The 20900-nt window shown below is 38.4% G+C and overlaps 1 protein-coding gene across 1 annotated transcript in view; it reads right to left on the bottom strand.

The window, feature by feature from the left end:
- The window catches only part of lrrc20 (leucine rich repeat containing 20), a 114142-nt gene that overhangs the window by 27157 nt on the left and 66085 nt on the right, over nucleotides 1-20900 (bottom strand). Inside the window, exon 3 of the mRNA NM_001011063.1 lies at nucleotides 16700-16849. Within this exon, the coding sequence (NP_001011063.1) occupies nucleotides 16700-16849 (150 nt within the window). The remainder of the gene's footprint in view (nucleotides 1-16699; nucleotides 16850-20900) is intronic.

Below are 20900 nucleotides of genomic sequence, written 5' to 3' on the forward strand. Positions count from 1 at the left end.
CAGTGGAAGAAGATCTCTACTCCTCATCTTTTGATGTTTTTATTCAGCTTGAATGCTACACTGAAAGTACAAACGGATCCCTGCATTTTTATAAACCAGTTTATCAAAGCAAAGAAATGCTCCTGACATAATATCTACTGGAAGAAAATGGATTTACAGCTTATGTATCAATAAAGTCTATTTCTACCCACGCCATGAATAGAACATCTCTTGCATGAACTGGTTTAGCATGTGATTTATCGTAGAACACGTTCTTAATGCATTTGTAATTTGGATTTTGTGATAAAAGTTGAGGTCCTTCTCTGACTACACATGAGGAGAAACAGGAGAAGTCTCACAAGATAATCATGTTTGTTCTATTGAGAGTAATAAACTTTAACCTACATAACAAAAATAATTCATTCATGAATAATTCAAAAAAATTGCTTTTTTTTTTTTAATTCCTTTTTCAACTATTTTATTTGTTTTCCAAAACAAACAAGCAGAATTCAATACAGACAAATTGAGGCAGCATGTATTTTATCAAATAACACTTGTACATCCAGGACTTAAAGGGACAATATACCCTCTTTTTTAAAAATGAATAGGGCTTGTGTCGAATATACTTTTAGCCTATTGTTTTGTTATTTATTGCACTAAAGTCACATTTTGTGTTTTGTGCAAACTCAAGAAAAAAACAATAGTCCCCTGAGATGCTTTCTGTATAATGAATTGCTCCTTATCACACAGTCTAACAGCCTAAAGCTAGGGAAAAGAGGGGTCTGTTTATACAGAGGGATTCTCCGTAAATTGCTGATTTGTTTTTTTACCTTGTTCATCAAGACAGAAAGTAAAAATGTGAATTTATTTTCAATTTCAGATTTTGCCTTGCTTAGTGCAAGAAATAAACAAGGCCAATGCATATTTCCAAAAAAACATTATCAGGAAGTCAGATAATATGACAAAGAGAAGTGTAAACCCCATGCATGCTCTATTTATTGTGGCAAAACTGGCTTAATAAAATCACTATTTAAAGCAATAGATCAATGTCTTTTGTTTCCTTGGACTATTTATTGAACTGGGAAGCAACCATGTGTCTCGAGGCAGCACAAGCTTATAACGTGCAACAATGCAATAGCAGGGAGTGCTACTAACACATAACCTTTACCAATCTCTGTTTTTTTTTACGATCTCTTCTTTTATTCCTTTCCTACCTTTACCCCTTACTATGTGCCATTCCCTTTTTTGTCATTCCCCATGTTCCAGTTTGTCCGTTATCACTCTAATTTTCGCATGTACCAATTTGACCATATCCAATATACCATTCTCTGATCCTTTCCCAAATTCTTTTCTTCTTTCTTGCAGATATCCAGTTTCATCTCCTTTCCCCCAGACCCATGTCATACTGTACCCACCCATACCCATTCCCATATGACACAACATGGTGAAGAGACCAATAAAGATTATCAGAAGAAAAAACCCCAGGAGAGAGAATTACAAAGAAACAGGATTCACTTACCCTGGGGAAGGCTCCAGGGCACTGGATTGTACTAATCTGATTCACAGGACATATGATCTCCAAATACCATTAAAATGTGTTGCCAATATGTTTCTGCTGTTTAATAGTAATCAGTACAGTAATATGATTAATGAAAATGATTCTCCATTTAGCTTAAATATGGATATACATTGATAAGAAATGTAAACCATATGTTTTGGATCCCTTTTCTGGACAGTCCTACTCACTTTTGTCTAATTAATTAAGTATTCTACAGTTTCATTAAACATTTTACAAAGGGAAAGCCCCCATTTCTGGAATCCTTGCCATATAAAGAGAAATAAAATGGTCACGTTTAATAGATTCCACTACACAAACAGAAGTAAAATAAAAGTAAAGTAAAACTGAAGAAAATAAAAAGGCAGTAGCACTTTTATTTCATACGGATGCAGCCAGCACAGCTAAATATTCAGTCAGCCCATTAATAGACTGTGATAGGTATTATGTTGGTCTTCTCTCCTTATTAGAGATAAATTACAGTGAAAAAGTTATTCTTTAAAACAGAGATCAAAGCCCCAAAAGCTAAAAACATTAACAATTACACATTATATCTAGCCTGCTTGCTTATTGCATCCCTTTGAGCATACATATAATATCATAACTCCCAACTGTCCTGATTTTAAAGGGACAGTCCCTTTTGACAGCTCAACCACAGTCCCGGATTCTTACTGAAAAGTCCCTCATTTCCTTTTGATCTCCTGCACTGAAGATAAAAAAAGATATAAACTTCATTAAAAAGTAGCTTTTGGCAGAGAGCCCAGAAAGTTAAACAAGGTTCACCTGCAATTAGATACAAATGTTTCTCACATTTAATTAAAAAGTATCTTTTGGCAGAAAGCCCAGAAATCTTAACGAGCTTCACCTGCATTAAGAAACATTGTTTCTCACATTTAATTAAATAAGTAGCTTTTGGCAGAGAGCCCAGAAAGTTAACAAGCTACACCTTCACTGAGATACAATTGTAACTAATAAGCTAAACTGGTCTCTTGAGGGAACTAAGACTTGCAGCCTAAAGGGCAATTTCAGCTTTTTTAACAAAACTGTAATAACACATAAAAAAAGACCAAAAACCCCCCAGAAATGTTTTCAAACTTTAAATAATCTGCCAAATTTAGTCAAATCGGAGTGGTATAGGGGTTGTGGTTGCAAAAAATGGGCATAGTCAAAAAAATTCCACTGCGCGCCATTTCTTTTTGTCCCTCTTTCCATTTTCAAAATGTTGGGAGGTATGTAATATTGCTAATAGACACTGGAAATGTCAAGTTTGCCAAGCTAATTTACATTCACATTTATGGATGGTTGATAATAGTATATGGAATAGTCATTGCAAATGTTAAGCTTGGTAAGCAGGGTCGGACTCAGGGGCATGTCTAAATGAAACTCATCTGCGGTGCGTCGGGGGAGAGAGACCTGAGGATCGCAGGAGCGCCCTGGGGGCGGGGTTCGGTCTGGGCTGCCGGGGCCCACTGAGTTTTTTCCCGGTGCCCTGGCGGCCCAGTCCGGCGCTGTTGGTAAGTACCACACTTTTTTAAGTAAATAGAATTTTATAGTGATTATTGTCATGTTGTATTGAGAGTTAAGTGCTTAGTCTGTGAAGAAAGCATTCAAGTAAGGTTTGTATTGCACTGTGTACATTGTACGTTGTGCATATGACAATAAACTCTGAACTGAACAATTTTCTTTAATTCACATCATATTATATGCCAACATAATGCTAAACAAGACTGATAATATAATATAGAAAATAAGTCTCTTTATTGGAACTTAACATTATGCCTTACCACCCACTTATTCCCTTGAACTCCCAGCTTTCCTGCAGTATGATTAAACAGCAATGAATATAAGAATGTTTTTCAAACTTAATAACATCATCTGGGGTTTCAATCTTGAAACTAGAAATATAATTTTTTTTCTATAACAGTTTTACCTGGGGATCAGAAAACCACACGGCAACAACTTCACTGAAACTACCTTTTAATAAGTTACTATGTTAAATTATTACTTGTGAGCGCTTACAAGCTATAGTAAGGTCAGAAAAAATGTTCTTTTAAAAGTGAACAGAGAATGAGTGCTGGAGGGGCAGCTTCATAAGACGCTCACCAAAATAAGTTGTAAATGGATAGAAAGTTTTGTTTTATGGTTTTATGTTTTCCAGGCAGTGCCCATAGCAAAGCTGACAGTCAGTTCTTAAATTTACTACAGCTGAACTCAGGATTAGTCCATGATTCTTCCTGTGCCCAGAACTACCACAGTTTGTGCTTTGTCCTCCCAGTAGTTGCCAATAAACAGGCAAGTTGCAGGTACTGCTTAAGTATACTGCAATAGCTGGTGCACAAAATGTCTTAATGTCCTAAATATATTGATATGGGTGAGAGCAGAGGTTTATTACAGGAGTTTGTAGGTGTCGTTGCCCCCAAATAAAATCAGTGCCCTCAGCTGGCAGGACACGTCCCCTGTCTTTTTGTGAATAGGTGGACTAAGGGGGTTAAAAAGTAGGTTTCTCTCTGTACCTAAACTTTTAACCGCTTAGTTAATAATGTTTTTATCAGCCAGTAAAAAATGATAAAATAATTGCTCCACGAGAAAAAAATGCATTTTAGATTAACTGATTAAAACATATTCTCATACTGTATAACTGTAAACCCCTTATGCAGATTTTCCAGGTCCCTTTTTTCTTACCCCAGTGTAGTAATTTTAGTTTAGTATTCTTCAAGGCAGAGGAAGGGTGCACTGGTAAGATGTGGAAGTGTGTACTTTGCTCTATATTGTTGATTCTGTAGTTACACTGGTATTCGAGACCTGTCATTTCAGAAGAAAATGCATTTATATTTCTGTCAGGAGAGCATACTTCCCAACATTTGTAAAATGAATGTGGCAAATTTTTGACCACGCCAACTTTGTGGCCACGCCCCAATTACCACACCCCATTTGTTAAATTCATTTTTAAATGCCCCCATAGAAAGTACCCTCCATACACAATGTCCCCATAGAAAGTGCCCCCAATTACCTCCATACACAGTCCCCCCATACACAGTGCCCCTCCTTACACAGTGCCCCCCATAAAAAGTAGCCCCCATACACAGTAGCCCCCCATACACAGGTGCCCCCCGTACACAGTAGCCCCCCATACACAATGCCCCCATACACAGTGCCCCCCATACACAGTAGCCCCCAATTGCCCCATAGAGAGTACCTCCAATAGTAAATGCCCCCCATACACAGTGCCCCCCATAGACACTGCTTCTTGTGGCTCCTGCTCCTTATGCGGCTCCTTCTACAGCGGCGACAGGCCCTTTTATAAGGTTGCGCCCCGCGAAAAGTGGGACAGTTGGGGGGTATGGGAGAGGCATACTACACTGGTTGGTGCAGTCCAACTTGCAGTCCAGTGGCATACTACACTGGTTGATGCAGTCCTTCTTTATATGTAATACTTCCTTACTTGTAGTTTGAGGCTAACATCAGGAGGCAATAACCTACTAAACTGATGCTACAGTTTTATCACATACATCATCCACGTTCATTCCAGGCTTCTAAAGATAAATAGAAAACTTCCACTGCACAGTATGCTTGAAGGTCAGATGGCATGAATCAGTGAATCAAACTGTGTTGCTCAACACAATTTGGAATTTTGAAAATATGCACCTTTTCATCATAGAGGGAATAAAAACAAATTACAAATTGATCTATGCTGCTTCACTATGAATTAAACTCTTCTCAGAAGTTGGTAAATGTAAAATACTGTGGTTCTTCTGCTATGTTCAATGTATGCTTATTTAAAGGAAAACAAAAAGTACACATTGAACTTTTTATAGAATGAGATTAAAGAGCAAAGAGACAGCAGGTACAGGTGTATGTGTGGGACTAATCTATCACTGAAATCACAGCTAATGATCACATCTTGATCTTCAGCAAGTTTTACAGAAGGAAGAATTTTCATCTTTCTTATTTATCTTTTTCTCATATATATAACCTAGAAACATATCATGGTTTTGTTCTATATTCAATAACATCAGAGCCATATATCAGGATGACCTTCTTACAGGTATTATATCCCAAGCTAATAATCCTTGTGGGTCAAATGTAAAGACTCTGTTTCCTCTAAGTGAACATTGATCTCGCTGATAAACACATGAATTACATCCAGGATCACAGGTTTTATTAATGTGAAAAGTATTGAAAACACATACTCGCCATTTATCAATAGCAAAATCTATTGCACTTGCACAATTCAGCAGTGGTACTAATTTACAAAGTGAACGGCAAAACGGTGATTATGAATATTTTTTATTCTGTTTTCTGCTACCATTTTTATTTTCTTTTTTTAATAAATTATTTTAAGTACATAAATGACCTAAAAATGAAAGCATCTGCTCACCAGAGTATTATCTGTGTTTCCCATCATTTGAATGATTGAGCTCCCACTGGGTATCCTCTAATTTCTAAAGGAAATATGCAGCACTTTTAGCCTGATTCTTTGTTAAAGGAACAGTAACACTAAAAAATGAAAGAGCTTTAAAGTAATAAAAATATAATGCACTGTTGCCCTGCACTGGTAAAACTGGTTTGTTTGCTACAGTAACACTACTATAGTTTATATCAGTGCTGTCCAACTGGCGGCCCGCGACCCCCCTCTGTGTGGCCCTCCACCTGTCTGGCTGCTTTGATGGCTTACTCTTGTGTAAGCTTTAAATGGTATCAGTACTGTGATTAACTGCCCCCCTGCATGGTTCTCACCTCAGATTCAGGCTGTAATCCCTCTGTATTGTTTAAATATGTAATCCCCTTTACTGTTCACACCTTTTAATCTCTGCATTGTTCCCCCCCTGCAGTGTTCACACCTCAGGCTCAGATTGTAATCACCCACATTGTTTACCTGTTCACACTTCAAACCCTACACACTACAAAAAGAACATATACTGAGGTGGTACTGCAATTAAAACGTTTTTTTTTAATATATAGTTATTGTGCAGACTGTAGGAGCAGTGCCAGCATTGTGTCACTGTATGCTGCCTGTGTGTGCCATACAGGGCAGAGAGAGTATGGCACACGCAGGCAGGGTAGGGCAGGCAGAGTATGGCACACGCAGGCAGGGTAGGGCAGGCAGAGTATGGCACACGCAGGCAAGGTAGGGCAGGCAGAGTATGGCACACGCAGGCAGGGTAGGGCAGGCAGAGTATGGCACACGCAGGCAGGGTAGGGCAGGCAGAGTATGGCACACACAGGCAGGGTAGGGCAGGCAGAGTATGGCACACGCAGGCAGGGTAGGGCAGGCAGAGTATGGCACACGCAGGCAGGGTAGGGCAGGCAGAGTATGGCACACGCAGGCAGGGTAGGGCAGGCAGAGTATGGCAGATGCAGGCAGGGTAGGGCAGGCAGAGTATGGCACACACAGACAGGGTAGGGCAGGCAGAGTATGGCACACACAGGCAGGGTAGAGAAGGCAGAGTATGGCAGATGCAGGCAGGGTAGGGCAGGCAGAGTATGGCACACACAGGCAGGGTAGGGAAGGCAGAGTATGGCACACGCAGGCAGGGTAGGGCAGGCAGAGTATGGCACACACAGGCAGGGTAGGGCAGGCAGAGTATGGCACACACAGGCAGGGTAGGGAAGGCAGAGTATGGCAGATGCAGACAGGGTAGGGCAGGCAGAGTATGGCACACACAGGCAGGGTAGGGAAGGCAGAGTATGGCACACGCAGGCAGGGTAGGGCAGTCAGAGTATGGCACACACAGGCAGGGTAGGGAAGGCAGAGTATGGCACACACAGGCAGGGTAGGGAAGGCAGAGTATGGCACACAGAGGCAGGGTAGGGAAGGCAGAGTATGGCAGGTATTTGCTGTACTACAACCATTAATATGGGTATGGTCATGTGATAACATGGGCGTGGTTTCAAGTGGGTGCAGTTTCAAAAAGGGGAGTGGTAAAAACTGGCTTCCATTATCGGCCCTCTACCACGTAGGTCGGAAAAATTCCGGCCCTCGGTACCACAGAAGTTGGACAGCACTGGTTTATATAATAAGCTGCTGTGTAGCCACGGGGGCAGCCATTCAAGCTGGAAAAAAGGAGAAAAGGCACCGGGTTCATAGCAGATAACAGATAAGCTCTGTGGAATACAATAGTGTTTTATCTGTTATCTGCTATGTGCCTGTGCCTTTTCTCCTTTGAATGGCTGCCTCCATGACTACATAGCAGCTTATTTATATAAATTATAGTAGACTTTCTGAAGTAAACACACAACTTTTACCAGTGCAGGGCAGCAGCACATTATATTTTAGTTACTTTTATACACTTTCATTTTTTGGTGTTACTGTTTTGTTTTCCTGTAAGCAGTGGGTACCAGTAGAGGCACTAGTAAATCAGTGATATCATATTTTGAAAAAGGGAAAACATTACCAATCGCTATGTTGATGCGGTCTTCTACCTATAACAGATACCTTGTTCCTTCCAGCTAAGCCATTTGATAAAATGAGTTGTCATTAGGATTGAACTGGAAAATCCAGTAGGCAAAATTATGTGATGAAGGTGAAAAAGAAACCTTATGAAAAGGCAAGGAAATGTCTATCTATGAAGCTGAACAAAGCAGTATTGCATGGCAACAAGGTAGAAGAAAAAAAATCAACAAGGCAGGTAAATTAAAAAGCAAAGAAAGTTGGAACAAAACAAAAACATGTAAAAGGTGAGGAATAGGGCCTGGACATGGCAAGCAACAAAAGAGCAGAGTTGCACCTTAGTCTTTCAAACCCAAGAACATAATGGAGGGGGACCTAACTGATTAATAGAGCATAGGTTTCCAGTAGCTTGCAGATTGCCAGGTTGGAGGGAAAAATTAAAGGAAAATATGGTGGGAATTATGATCTAAAACTCAGCATTCCATCAAGAGTCAACTTGTATTCAACAACATCACTGATATAACCACTTCTACCACTATCTATGTGTTTATATTCACACAAATTGTGCCAATTTATTAACCACAAGTTGAGATTTTCTTGTGTCTTTTCATGTTGATCAGCTTATATTTTTTTCCAAGTTGCAACTAATGTGTGCACAGGTTATGATGTTTTCTTGCATCTTAGACCTGCTTAAAAAAAGTGTCAAGGAAAACGCTTCAGAAAGTTCACTCAACTTTCCATAAATGTGGACAAAAATGTATATGCCGTTTGTATTTGAAACTGAGCAGGAGAAAAAAAACTCAACCTTAAGTAAGTCTAACCCATAGCGTGCCATTAGAGTGAGTCTCTATGATGGAATGCTTTAATGCATATATTTACAGAAGGCATTTTCTATCAGGCCTGTCAATCATAAAGCCTATGAACAGCACCTATGGATTTTAGTTACCACCTGGTTGAGTAGGTTCAATGCTACTTTTCCTTTCTCAGTGATTTAAAGGCAGCTGCAGCAGCACTCTAGAGATTTAATATACAACGCCTCTATGCACTCAGTAGAAATCATTACAGCAGTACTGGCAGGGGTAAGATGCACACAGTTTGTCTTGAGGGATTGTCTTCACAAAGGTTTCATAAGAACAAGCCTGCGCTCAAGCAAAATAACATTTGAAATATCAATGTAATATATAGACATGGGACACTTAGCACCATATTGAACATGTAGTCACATACAAGTTAAGTCTCAAGGTACTCATGTCTTCAATACCTAAATCACACCTACTAAAACCTGTAGGTGGTAGCAGGGGAGAGGGAAGCAAACAGAGGGGATTTGTCCCACAGCATTTGAAATGGAATTTAATATACAGTGTAAGTCTAAAAACGTTTCTAAATGTATTTTAACAAGCTTTTGCATGCATGTGAGAGGGAACTTTGTGGTTAGCATCTTTCTCATATACCACATGCTGAGCAGGTAAAGGTGCCCTAAACACCTAAGAGAGGGATATCTTGGGATACAAGCAAACTGTTTAAGGGGATCAACAGAAGATTTCTCAGAGAAAAAAGTTCCATACAGCAAGGAAAGAAGAGACTTTAACAAAAATAGGACAGTGGCCAACTCTGTTCAAGGAACCACATAAAAGCTTCAGAGCATTTGCTCCGAATGATCTATGGCCCCCATTTGTGACTGCTTACCTTTGTGGAAGCTTTAAATGGTATCAGTACTGAGATTAACTTGTACCCTCAGATTGTGTCACTGTATGCACTGCAGTACATACTGTTCATCTTGGAGTGGTCATTATCAGTTACTTACATAGACATGAAAGGTTTCCCTCTCTCCTTCCTTTTGCATATTCTGCCTGACCTATGCTGCCTGTATGTGTCATACTGGGCCTGCCCTATGCTGCTTGTGTGTGCCATACTCTGCCTGCCCTATGCTACCTGTTGGAGGTGAACCTGGCGGAGGGTTGTTTTGGTAGTTTGTCAGCATTTGGAAACAGTTGTTAGGGGGTCCTTAAGGTGTGAAATTATGTGCTTAGGGTTGCTATGCTATCCACATTGAAGAAGGAGGCATATGGATTTATGGGTGTGGCTTAATATGACAATATTAACCTTTTTCACATATGAGTGAAGAGTGACATCCCTGCAGTGAGCACCAATTATTTGGAATTTTTTGGTGTGCTACCACCATAAATGTGGGCATGGTCTTAAAAGCTCTTGTGATAACATGGGTATGGTGTGAAGTAGGTGTAGTTTAATAAAGGGGAGTGGCAAAACAGGCTTGCATTATCGTCCCTCTACCAAGTATGCCGGTGCCACAGAAGTTGGACAGCACTGATCTCATAAATAGACATCAGTAAAAACTTGTACCAAACAAGCTACACAAATCTACAGAAATAGTTATTTGATGTTAGGATAGTGCGCTAATTGACAAAATCGTATTTGTCGTAACGAGTACAAAACTTTCGTTATTCATTCAAGCTTCAGTATTGTGACTGGCCGAACCAAATGCTAATTAGCATACGGAAGGGTTAAATGTTAAGGGGATTTTTTTTTTTAACCCTTCCTGATTCGGATTCAGTTTGGCATTAGGCCGAATCCGTCATGCTGGGTTCGGTGCATCCCTACATACAATTTTCTGACAATCTAGGCAAACAGGAACTTTCTGTATATTTGTTTTCCTCTTGGTCGGATTTGCTGTATTGCTTTACCTTTTACTTTCGTTTAAATTTATTAGCAAAAAGATATTAAACATAGCATGCCAACAACGTTCCCAACAGGGTGATTTGCAGTAGCATAACAGTAGAGGAAGCTGACTCCACGGTCAAGTAGGGGCTCAGACCACTGCTTCCTCTATTATTGCATATACATTCCTGCGCCCCTCTTGGCTCTCAGGTAGGAGAGCGGCGAGGGAGCAGGGATTTTATACATGGGTGAGGGGTGTCGTGAGCAGTATGAAACTGTTTATGGTTCTCTACAATAGAACAGGAAGGCACAAATGTTGGCATTTAACAGTTCAGGACATTAAAAAAAGTGACTAAAACCTATTGAGAAGATCTGCATTTCCGGACCAATCTACACTCTCTCTTGCTGCACTCAGGTCAATGCTAATGAGAGCAGATCCACTTTTCTTTACCTGCCTACAAAAAGCAGTTGGAGAGAAGCGGACCCTACTCAATATGTGACCCCCAAAATGTTTTTTACATGTTTATTTATCCTCTTACCCTCTTGTTAAAATGCTAAGCAGTTGCAAACAATCCCTTCAGCAAGTGAATAACAAAATATTTTCATTTTTAAAATTAAGGGGTCTAAAGAGACTGAAAAGACTCCAGCAGTTCATTTATATGTACAGTGACCCATGAAATAAGAAATAACCTGTTGGCAGGACACCATCAATTTCTGCAATTCTAACTAGAAGTCAGTATATGTTGTTGCAAATCTACAGAATAAAGTGACAGATCAATTTCCCTGGGACCTCATGTACAGAATGATGCATCAGTATTCTCTCATTGTCAACTACATATTAACAAGACAAAGAGATATTATTTCTGATGAGCACAAAGTAAGGATACAAGGATAAATTGTAGTTAGCCATTTCAGCATTATAGTAAATTGAGAGCATAACTAGATACTAAAGGCAGGTTGGGGGTACGGAGTGAATTTATAAGAAAGTGTTCAAAAGAGTTAAGTAGAATTTTAGATTAGCAATCAAAGTGAAAGTGTTTCTCCATAACAGCAACAGTCTGTCTCTACCTAGGTAAAACATTTAGGTCAAAGAGATTGTCAAATTGTTATTTTCCTGGTCCAGCAAACTGATTCCAGCCTTTTCCAACATTAGTTTAATTAACAATGCTTGTGCTGAACATAAATAAAATAATAGGTGAAAGAAAAATCTATGTTTTTTGTTACTCAATTGCTATATAATAATAATATAATAAGATGCGTCTTATCTCATAGCCTAACAAAGGCTGCAGCTAGGAGAAAAGAGTGGTTGGTTTATACAGGGGGCTTCTCAGTGGATTGGAATGTTTTAGGCAGCGTATATGAACCAGATTGTTGAAATGGGAATCATGTTTCTAAAGGGGTGTACAATGCCCCTCAAATGGTGGCTGCAATAGATATCACTTTATTGGGAACTGCCTTCCAATATACGGTAACAAAAGAAAATAGCATATACACACATACATAACTTTCTGTGAACTTTTTATTCCTCTACTGCATGACCAGCATGTATACAGCATACAGCCTCTGTCACTAAACACCCACTTTCTAACCAGATAAACTTTAGGTACAATTGGGTTTGTTAATCAAGGTTGCTCTGTGTTTTTGATCTACCCACACAGAACTGTGTGGTATAAAGGGAAGAGGTTAGTAATTACTGAACCAGCATCCCATAATGATGCTTTCATTATTTCAAACAATGTTTTCATGCTGAACTGCCTGAATGAAGAGGAAGATGGCAGAAATACCATAAAAGATTCAATTATATATATGGAAATAAAGAAAGGCTGATTTTAATTGCACTTATGTACGATAATGTTAAAAAGTACACTAAAAGTTAGCAGCAAAACTATGTTATTTAATATTAGCAACAGCTGAGAAACCTTCTTTTCCTAAAGGAAAATAAGCCTTATTTATTGTTAGGTCATAAAATGTAATTTACTTCTGGCAAGTAGCTAATACAGCAGGCGTCATTTATTTTCCTCATTATCAATATCTCAAATAGTGCAGTTCTGTTGAGGTCTGTGGAGACTGACATGGACCATGCACACTGTGACAGTCGGAAATGATGATTTGTAAAACATCAATATTGGATAAGCCATATTGTGTCAGAATGATAGGGAACATTGACATTTTTAAACTATATTGCATTTAAATATAGACATATTAGCTGAGGTACCTCTTGACCCCTTGTCTAAGGGGAGGACAATGAAACTTCTAAGATCGGGCATCCACAGCAGCATTTGTAATATTCTTGACAATGGATTGTGTTTAAGAAACAAGCATAATTTGGAAAAACATTACCTCCACTGGAAATTGAAACTATTGCACATGCATATCCATAGCAAACATAGGTATCAGTGGTATGAATACATCTTCTATTGTGGCACTGCCAGTCAAGATTGTGAGTTCAGGGTCATAAAGCAAGCACACCAATCAATTTATATTGAAGTTGTGCACTGTTATTCTATACACCCTGGTATGGAATGCGACAATGTCATTAGTTGGCTTTGGTTTAGCACAGACAAATGGAAAGCATTACCAATCGTAAAACCCTTGGTGCATGTTTTCTCTTTGCTGCAATGGGCTGCTACAATCCTCTGGAGATATTGCATACTATAGAATAATGAAATATCATTAGTGGGTGTATTGATGGAGAGAAATCATTGTATTGTTGCATTTCACCCTTTGGAAAGCTGAAATCTGACTGGTCAGATAGATTGCAAGGATGTTTTAGGTAGAGAACCAATATTTTTTTAAAAGGAAAGGTACAAAAGTTTCGCCTCATACTGACATCCTTACAGTTGAGAGGATGGTCAAAATGGCTGCATAAAATAACACTTCAGATAAGGGGCCTGGACCAGAAGGCCATTTTTTTAAACAAAAGGTAGCAGCTGCCCTCTCCATGGATTGGAGAATAGTCTCTGAGATACTCTGTTGCATTCCGTTATACTGTGCCTGATACTATCAAATAATTCAAAAAGTGAATATTTCTATTTCTTGTTTCAGCTGTATCTCTTTATTACATCTGTGGCTAAAGGTTTGTAATGAATTGCATGGATTCTTTGGATTACATTGATAGTTCCCTTAACCTTTTGTCAAACACTAACCGCTTGCATTAGGGATTACACATGTCACACCATGATTGAAGCAAATCTGAGATGCTTTAGTAAATCTTACAATTTCACAGTTCAAGAAATGATGTGAAGCCCAACAATGCACATATCTGGGTCTAGGATAAATTAGCAACCTAAACATTTTCTTTACCTTAGAATGAAAGAGGAACTATCCTGAAAATGAAAAGCTAATATGAGCTTCATTGTCACATGGAAATAAGAAATGTTCTAAATATTATCAATTACAATTATTTTTTATAAGAGATATCAGATTATTCTTTCATGCAGAAGTTGGTATCAGATTTTTTTTAGGTCAAACACATCTTGCTATGTATTCCCTTTATGTGTCTAGATGATGTATTAAAGCGAACTGTCAGAACTGGAGACAGATTGCCTATAGGGGGTTAGTGAAAAGAAACTTGATTAAAAGGACTATATTCAGAAACTTTCTTACTTTCATAAGATAAATCTTATTTTAAAGTTTAATTTTCTTGATAATAGCCCATAAAGCTGAATGCTATAATGTAGACTGTGAAATAACCGGGTACTAAGCTTTTAAACTGTTCAAGCTTTAATATATACCTTCAATTTCTCAACACCCGGTTTAAAAAAACAAACTTACTTTACAAAATTACTCTAATTAGATTATAAAGTGATCAACGCTCAAGTTCATCTCCTGCATCACCTATATATAAACTAAAAAAAAAGCACTGCAATCGAAATTATCATTATAATATTATTAGAAATACAGTTACATATTAATAGTGAAATTAGACAGAGAGAAGCATTACAGGGCAGATTTATCAAAGTGTGAATTTAGAGCTCACCACAATAAAATTCCCCACTCTCTTGTCTATGGCATTTTTAAAGGCTTATTTATCAATGAGTGAAAGATAGAGTTCACAATTTGTTAAATATTCCTCTAAAAAACGCCATAGGAATGACTAGAGAATGGGTGAATGTTACTGTGATGTGCACTAATTTCACACTTAAATCTGCCTTTTAGTGTCCTATTTAAATTAACATTCATTATGGTCCTATACTTAGACATTTTGCAAATCTATATTTTTAATTTGATTAGCATCTTGTTCAGTATCTCTCCAGTTTGTAATCTCAGCTGTTTGCTAGGATCAAATTAACACTAGTAAAGATGAGAATAGGACATTCTATGAAATGCTAAATGGTAACTTTAGAGTTAACTTCCCTATTTAAGGGCCATTTCAAAACTAGTAGGTTCAGGAATAAGACCTGTTATCAGGGGTGGGCCAAGCCCCCCCCCCTTTCCCCCCATGCTTTGGTTCGGGTTCGGGTTGGGTGTGATGCGATGGGTCATTTCCCCCACCGCTAATGACAAGCGGCGGGGGCAATGACAAAGGAGGAGGTCTAGGGGGAGGCAGAAGAGGCTCCTGCCTGATGCCCCCTAATTGTTGCGCCCTAAGCAGCTGCCTCTTCTGCCTACCCCTAGTTCCGGCCCTGCCTGTTATATGGTTTTCTGGATAAGGAATATTGCTGTAATTTGGATCACAACACTGTAAGTCTACTCAAAAAACATATAAACTTTAAATAAATCCAATAGAATTGTTTTGTCAACAATAAGGATTAAATATATCTTAGTGAGGATCAAGTACACAATGTTCTATTATTACAGATTAAAAAGAAATAATTTTTAAAAATGCAAATTATTTGATTAAAATAAAGTCTATAGGAGATGGCCGTCCTGTAATTTGGAGCTTACTGGATAACAGGTAATTAAAATTCATGAAAGAAACTTGCAAAGTATGAGAGAATAGGAGAAGACTGCCATTCATGGAGAGGTTGAAAAAAAGATGAGAATCTGTCAGTTTATTTGGCAAAGCTACAATGAAAAGGAATGGGGTTAAATTCAATGAGGAATGTCTGAGATGTGATTTCACAGCAATTTCTTGGATATTGTGTTCAAGTGTACAAGCTTTTCTATTAGTTTATCTGTGATTGGGTACAGAGATAGGAAACAAAACTGAGATGTCTTTGTTGTCTGGAAAATATGGATTGGGATGTTTGGTCAAGGTTAGGAACATTTTGATATTTCATATCAGATACGGTAGAAATGTGCATGGTTAATAAAGTGAGTCATTCAGTTTGAATAAAGTTTTATCTCAATAAAGCAGAAAGATAAATATGAGATAGTTAAGATGTATATAACACCAAACAAAAAAAAATATATATTTTTTTTAAAAAAATACATTTCATATTGAATTCAATCAAATGTTCGTAGCTTTATAAGAGGCAGTGCTATTTACTGTAAAAAAATTAAAGGTCTGAAAGGGTGCAAATATTTGGTTTGATGTGATGTTCCACAGTTACTTATAGCACCTGTCAGTTCATTTAGTATATCACAGAATGGCCTATTCTATCCAACTCTTTAATTGGTCTTAATTTTGTATAGTTTTTGTTTCTACCTAAATAGTTTTTATAGTTATCTTCTCTTTGCAGCTTTTAAGCAGGGCGCACTGACCCCAGCAACCCGAACACTTTAGCTCTTTTATGCTACAATGTTATTGCTACTTTTTATTACTTATCCTTATATCCAGACTCTCTCCTGTTCATCTTTTATTATTTCATCCAAGCCAATACCTGGCTGCTAGGGTAAAATGGACCCTAACAACCAGGTAGCTAAAAAAAATTAAATCAGAGAGACGCTGAAAAAAATTCTACATAATTCCAAACCATAAAATTAAAAGGCCAATTGAAAATTGTCACAAAATAGCGTCACTAAATTTAAACGTGAAAAATTCACCACTTAATGCTTTCTCCATCAGTACTTGTTTACCCCTGACACAATTACTTGGGAATAAAAGTGCCCTTGACAATTCCTTACACTCTACATGGATGTATTTGTACAGATTGGCTATATACCCTTTCATTTCAATTGTCCAATATGTTATAAAAAAAATGGATTACACAAACCTTTAACATAAGTGAACGTGTTGAAGAATTTGCTTGTTAAAGCCTTGATTTCATTGTTGGCCAGATTGATGGAATGAATGTTCTGTGCAACTGGCTTCAAAACTACATACAGGCCAATTGGGAAGGCATTCAGGGAACAGTCTGACAGATCTGCAAATAACAAATTCACATATCAGCAATGGCAGATATTTTTTTTCTATGTAAATAACATATATTATCTATCAACCAGCGGCATAACAAAGTGGCACAGGGCCCTCCAGCAAAGAGTCTTCGGAAGGCACGCACTACAATCGATGTGCTCTCCATGTCCTCCACTTCCATGTCTCCACTTCCATGTCCACTTGCATGTGAGCGGGTGCCCAAAAGTTGCTGTAGAGGAAGCTGACCCCGTAGCCCATGTCCCCCACCCCTGTCCCCAACTCCAGGGTCAACATTTTAAGTTTAACATTTCACAAAAAATCTCAAAGTGATAATGACACGAAAAAACTACTTTTTAAAATATGAATCTACATAAAAAGTTACCTATAGCTCATGTTTTCATTGATAGGGCTGCTTTCGTAAGTAATTGTCACTTGAAATTCCTTAACGTAAAAGCATCGGGCAAATATTTTTATGGCAAATGATATGACAGATGTGAAAAGGTTTCATTTCTGGTGTCAGTATCTTTTTAAGCAACAGGAATCATTTATTTATCCCCAGGATAAAGTGCTATGCCACTAAGTGGCATAAAAAAAGTCCTAAAATGTCTCATTGCATTCCTCCGCTCAAGTGCTTAACAATTTCCATGAACTCCTGTAATAATGTGTATTGCACTCCATTAATTACATCTGACATCAGACATAATCAGTGGAGCAAGGAGACATTAAGAGGAGCACATGGCAATTTTTATAAGAAGCAAGGAGAAGCGCACTGTGAAATTCTAAGACTTTTAAAGAGGTCAGCGTGCCACGGGTGACATTAAGTCAGTCTTATAGGTGAGAACTCTGGCCAGGAGCAGAGCAGGAATGAGGGGAATGTACAGTGGGAGAGGGGACATTTTTGTTAGTAAAAAAAAATAGGTTGAAGCGGTTAGAACCTGTGATGCTGGGTGTAACTGTGCCATTTAATGTTGGCCTGTTGGTGCCATTTGATGCAGGATGTTACTGTGCCATTTAATGCTGGCCAATCAGTCTCTTGCAGTTTGGTCTTAAAGGTGGGTGCGGGAACATGGGCATAGCTTTAAATTGGTGTGATTTAAAAACTGGTCATGGACAACACTCGCTTCCATTCCTCCACCATGTAGGCCAGAAAAATGCCGGGCCCTTGGTACCACAGAAGTTGAACAGCACTGTGAACCATAAATGTATCTATGTAAAAATGTATAAATGCAAGGATTTTAATAAACCTCTATCAAAGAATACAAAAAACATAAAAATTTGCCTTTCAGTTCCAACAATATTTGTACTGCAAACACATTTTATGCATTTGTGGATGAAATGCTCTCACTTCTGTACCTTACATCGACAAAACATTAATTTATTTTTTTCTTCTACAGCATCAGAGGCAGTTATAGCATTCAAAAACATTACAGATTGATTTTTTAATCCACACCAAAGGCTATTAATAAATATTGGGTTGAGAAGGGCACTGAGATCGACATTCCAGTAAAACAAAAAATATCTTGGCAAATGCTGGGGGCCATTCCCTGAAAACAGACATTAAAGGAACAGCTCTGAGTCTGACTCAATAAATAATAGACAAAATACATTATAACAGATGGTACAAAGATAAACTCAAAAGTAAATAAATGGCTCTGCTGTAGCATTAAACTGAATGCAAATCACATTGCCTCAGGGATTACTCTGATGGAAAGCAAACAAAATACACTGCATTTCTGACTTAATATTTAAAAAGAAAAAATATTTTCAAGTTCTAAAATATGTATGCTTTTGAAACAATACTTCAAGAATAAAAAAACAGCAAACACTGCGTGGCACTTTAATCAAATACTGCTTCTGTGTTGCTTCTATCTGTTAGATGGTTTTGTACAAGAAAGAAGAAAAAAATGAAATCAAGTATAGAGAATGTCCTCACATTACCTGTATGACCATGGGTGTGTGGGTGTATCTATGTATATCTTCTGAAACAGATCACACATTTCAGCTTCAGTCTATTCAAATGGTCTGGTGAGACCGTAGAGCAGGGATCCCCAACTTTCTTACTTGTTAGTCATAGTCAAATGTAAAAGACTTGGAGAGCAACACAAGCATCATAAGAGTTCATGGAGGTGCCAAAAAAAAGATAAAATTGGCTGTTAGGTAACCTCTAAGCATCAGCTTACATGGGGGTTTATTTGGTAGTAACTCTTGTTTTTATTCAACCAAAACTTGCCACCAAGTCCGGAATTCAAAAATAACTACCTGGTTTGGGGGCACTGAGAGCAACATCCAAGGGGTTGGTGACCACCATGTTGCTCCTGAGCCACTGGTTGGGGATCACTGCCTTAGAGTGTGGCTATACCAAATAAAGTATGTATTACCTGTCTTAAACACAAATGCATTTGTATTACGCACGTGTACTGCAGTGGTTCTTACGAGTGGACCACAACACTGTACATGTGCTTCTAAAATACTGTAAATGATACATAACAAATAGCTTTACATATGAATTCTGTGCTTTTGCACTTGCTTTATTAGACTTAAAATAGTTCAAAAGTCAAAACTATTCTTTTGATTGTTCTGGGGGGGGGGGGTGACAGCTACTGCATTAAGCTATATGCTAGCAAGGACCTGGAGACTCATTTTTGTCAATAACCTGCTCAAGGGGGGAAAAAACTTTGCATCATTCTACAGCAAGCCAAAGCAATCCATTGCAAAACCAAATGAGACCACTAAACTATCAATCTGTTGTCCGGCCATGGATGGTAAATCTTCCTCTAAGTGTTAATCTTGGCACAAAAATTGAGTCTGCAATGAAAATGAGGAATAAGTTGCATTGGCATATAATTAGGTGTTCTGGAGCAATCAGCTCCATAAACGTGGTTTGCATGTTACTCATTTGGTGCAACTGGGAGCACCTACTGCCACAACACACAAAAGAAGCCCTTAACTTACTGCTTGTTCAAGAGAGGTACAAAAGACAGGGATGCACTGCATCCATCAAAGCAGGCTTTATAGGGAAAGCAGTACATGTATATCACACATATGAAAAAGTAAAAAAAACGGATGGCACTTGATGGTCACAATTCAGTAAATATGTTGCCAACTAGTTCTGCCCCTAGTAAACCAAAATGAGCCCTTATGTCAGTAATCCCAGTAGAACAACAATGCCAGGGGATGTAGAGTATGCAAGGAGATGTAGTTATTTCTGAGTAACAGTTCATACAGTGGTGTGAAAAACTATTTGCCCCCTTCCTGATTTCTTATTCTTTTGCATGTTTGTCACACTTAAATGTTTCTGCTCATCAAAAACCGTTGACTATTAGTCAAAGATAACATAATTGAACACAAAATGCAGTTTTTAAATGAAGGTTTACGTTATTAAGGGAGAAAAAAAACTCCAAATCTACATGGCCCTGTGTGAAAAAGTGATTGCCCCCCTTGTTAAAAAATAACTTAACTGTGGTTTATCAATTTCAATTTTCAATTTCAATATCAATTTCTGTAGTCACCCCCAGGCCTGATTACTGCCACACCTGTTTCAATCAAGAAATCACTTAAATAGGAGCTACCTGACACAGAGAAGTAGACCAAAAGCACCTCAAAAGCTAAACATCATGCCAAGATCCAAAGAAATTCAGGAACAAATGAGAACAAAAGTAATTGAGATCTATCAGTCTGGTAAAGGTTATAAAGCCATTTCTAAAGCTTTGGGACTCCAGCGAACCACAGTGAGAGCCATTATCCACAAATGGCAAAAACATGGAACAGTGGTGAACCTTCCCAGGAGTGGCCGGCCGACCAAAATTACCCCAACAGCGCAGAGACAACTCATCCGAGAGGCCACAAAAGACCTCAGAACAACATCTAAAGAACTGCAGGCCTCACTTGCCTCAATTAAGGTCAGTGTTCACGACTCCACCATAAGAAAGAGACTGGGCAAAAATGGCCAGCAAGGCGCAAACCACTTTTAAGCAAAAAGAACATTATGGCTCGTCTCAATTTTGCTAAAAAACATCTCAATGATTGCCAAAACTTTTGGGAAAATACCTTGTGGACCGACG

The sequence above is a fragment of the Xenopus tropicalis genome, chromosome 7 (genome assembly GCF_000004195.4).
Source record: "Xenopus tropicalis strain Nigerian chromosome 7, UCB_Xtro_10.0, whole genome shotgun sequence".
Lineage (NCBI taxonomy): Eukaryota > Metazoa > Chordata > Amphibia > Anura > Pipidae > Xenopus > Xenopus tropicalis.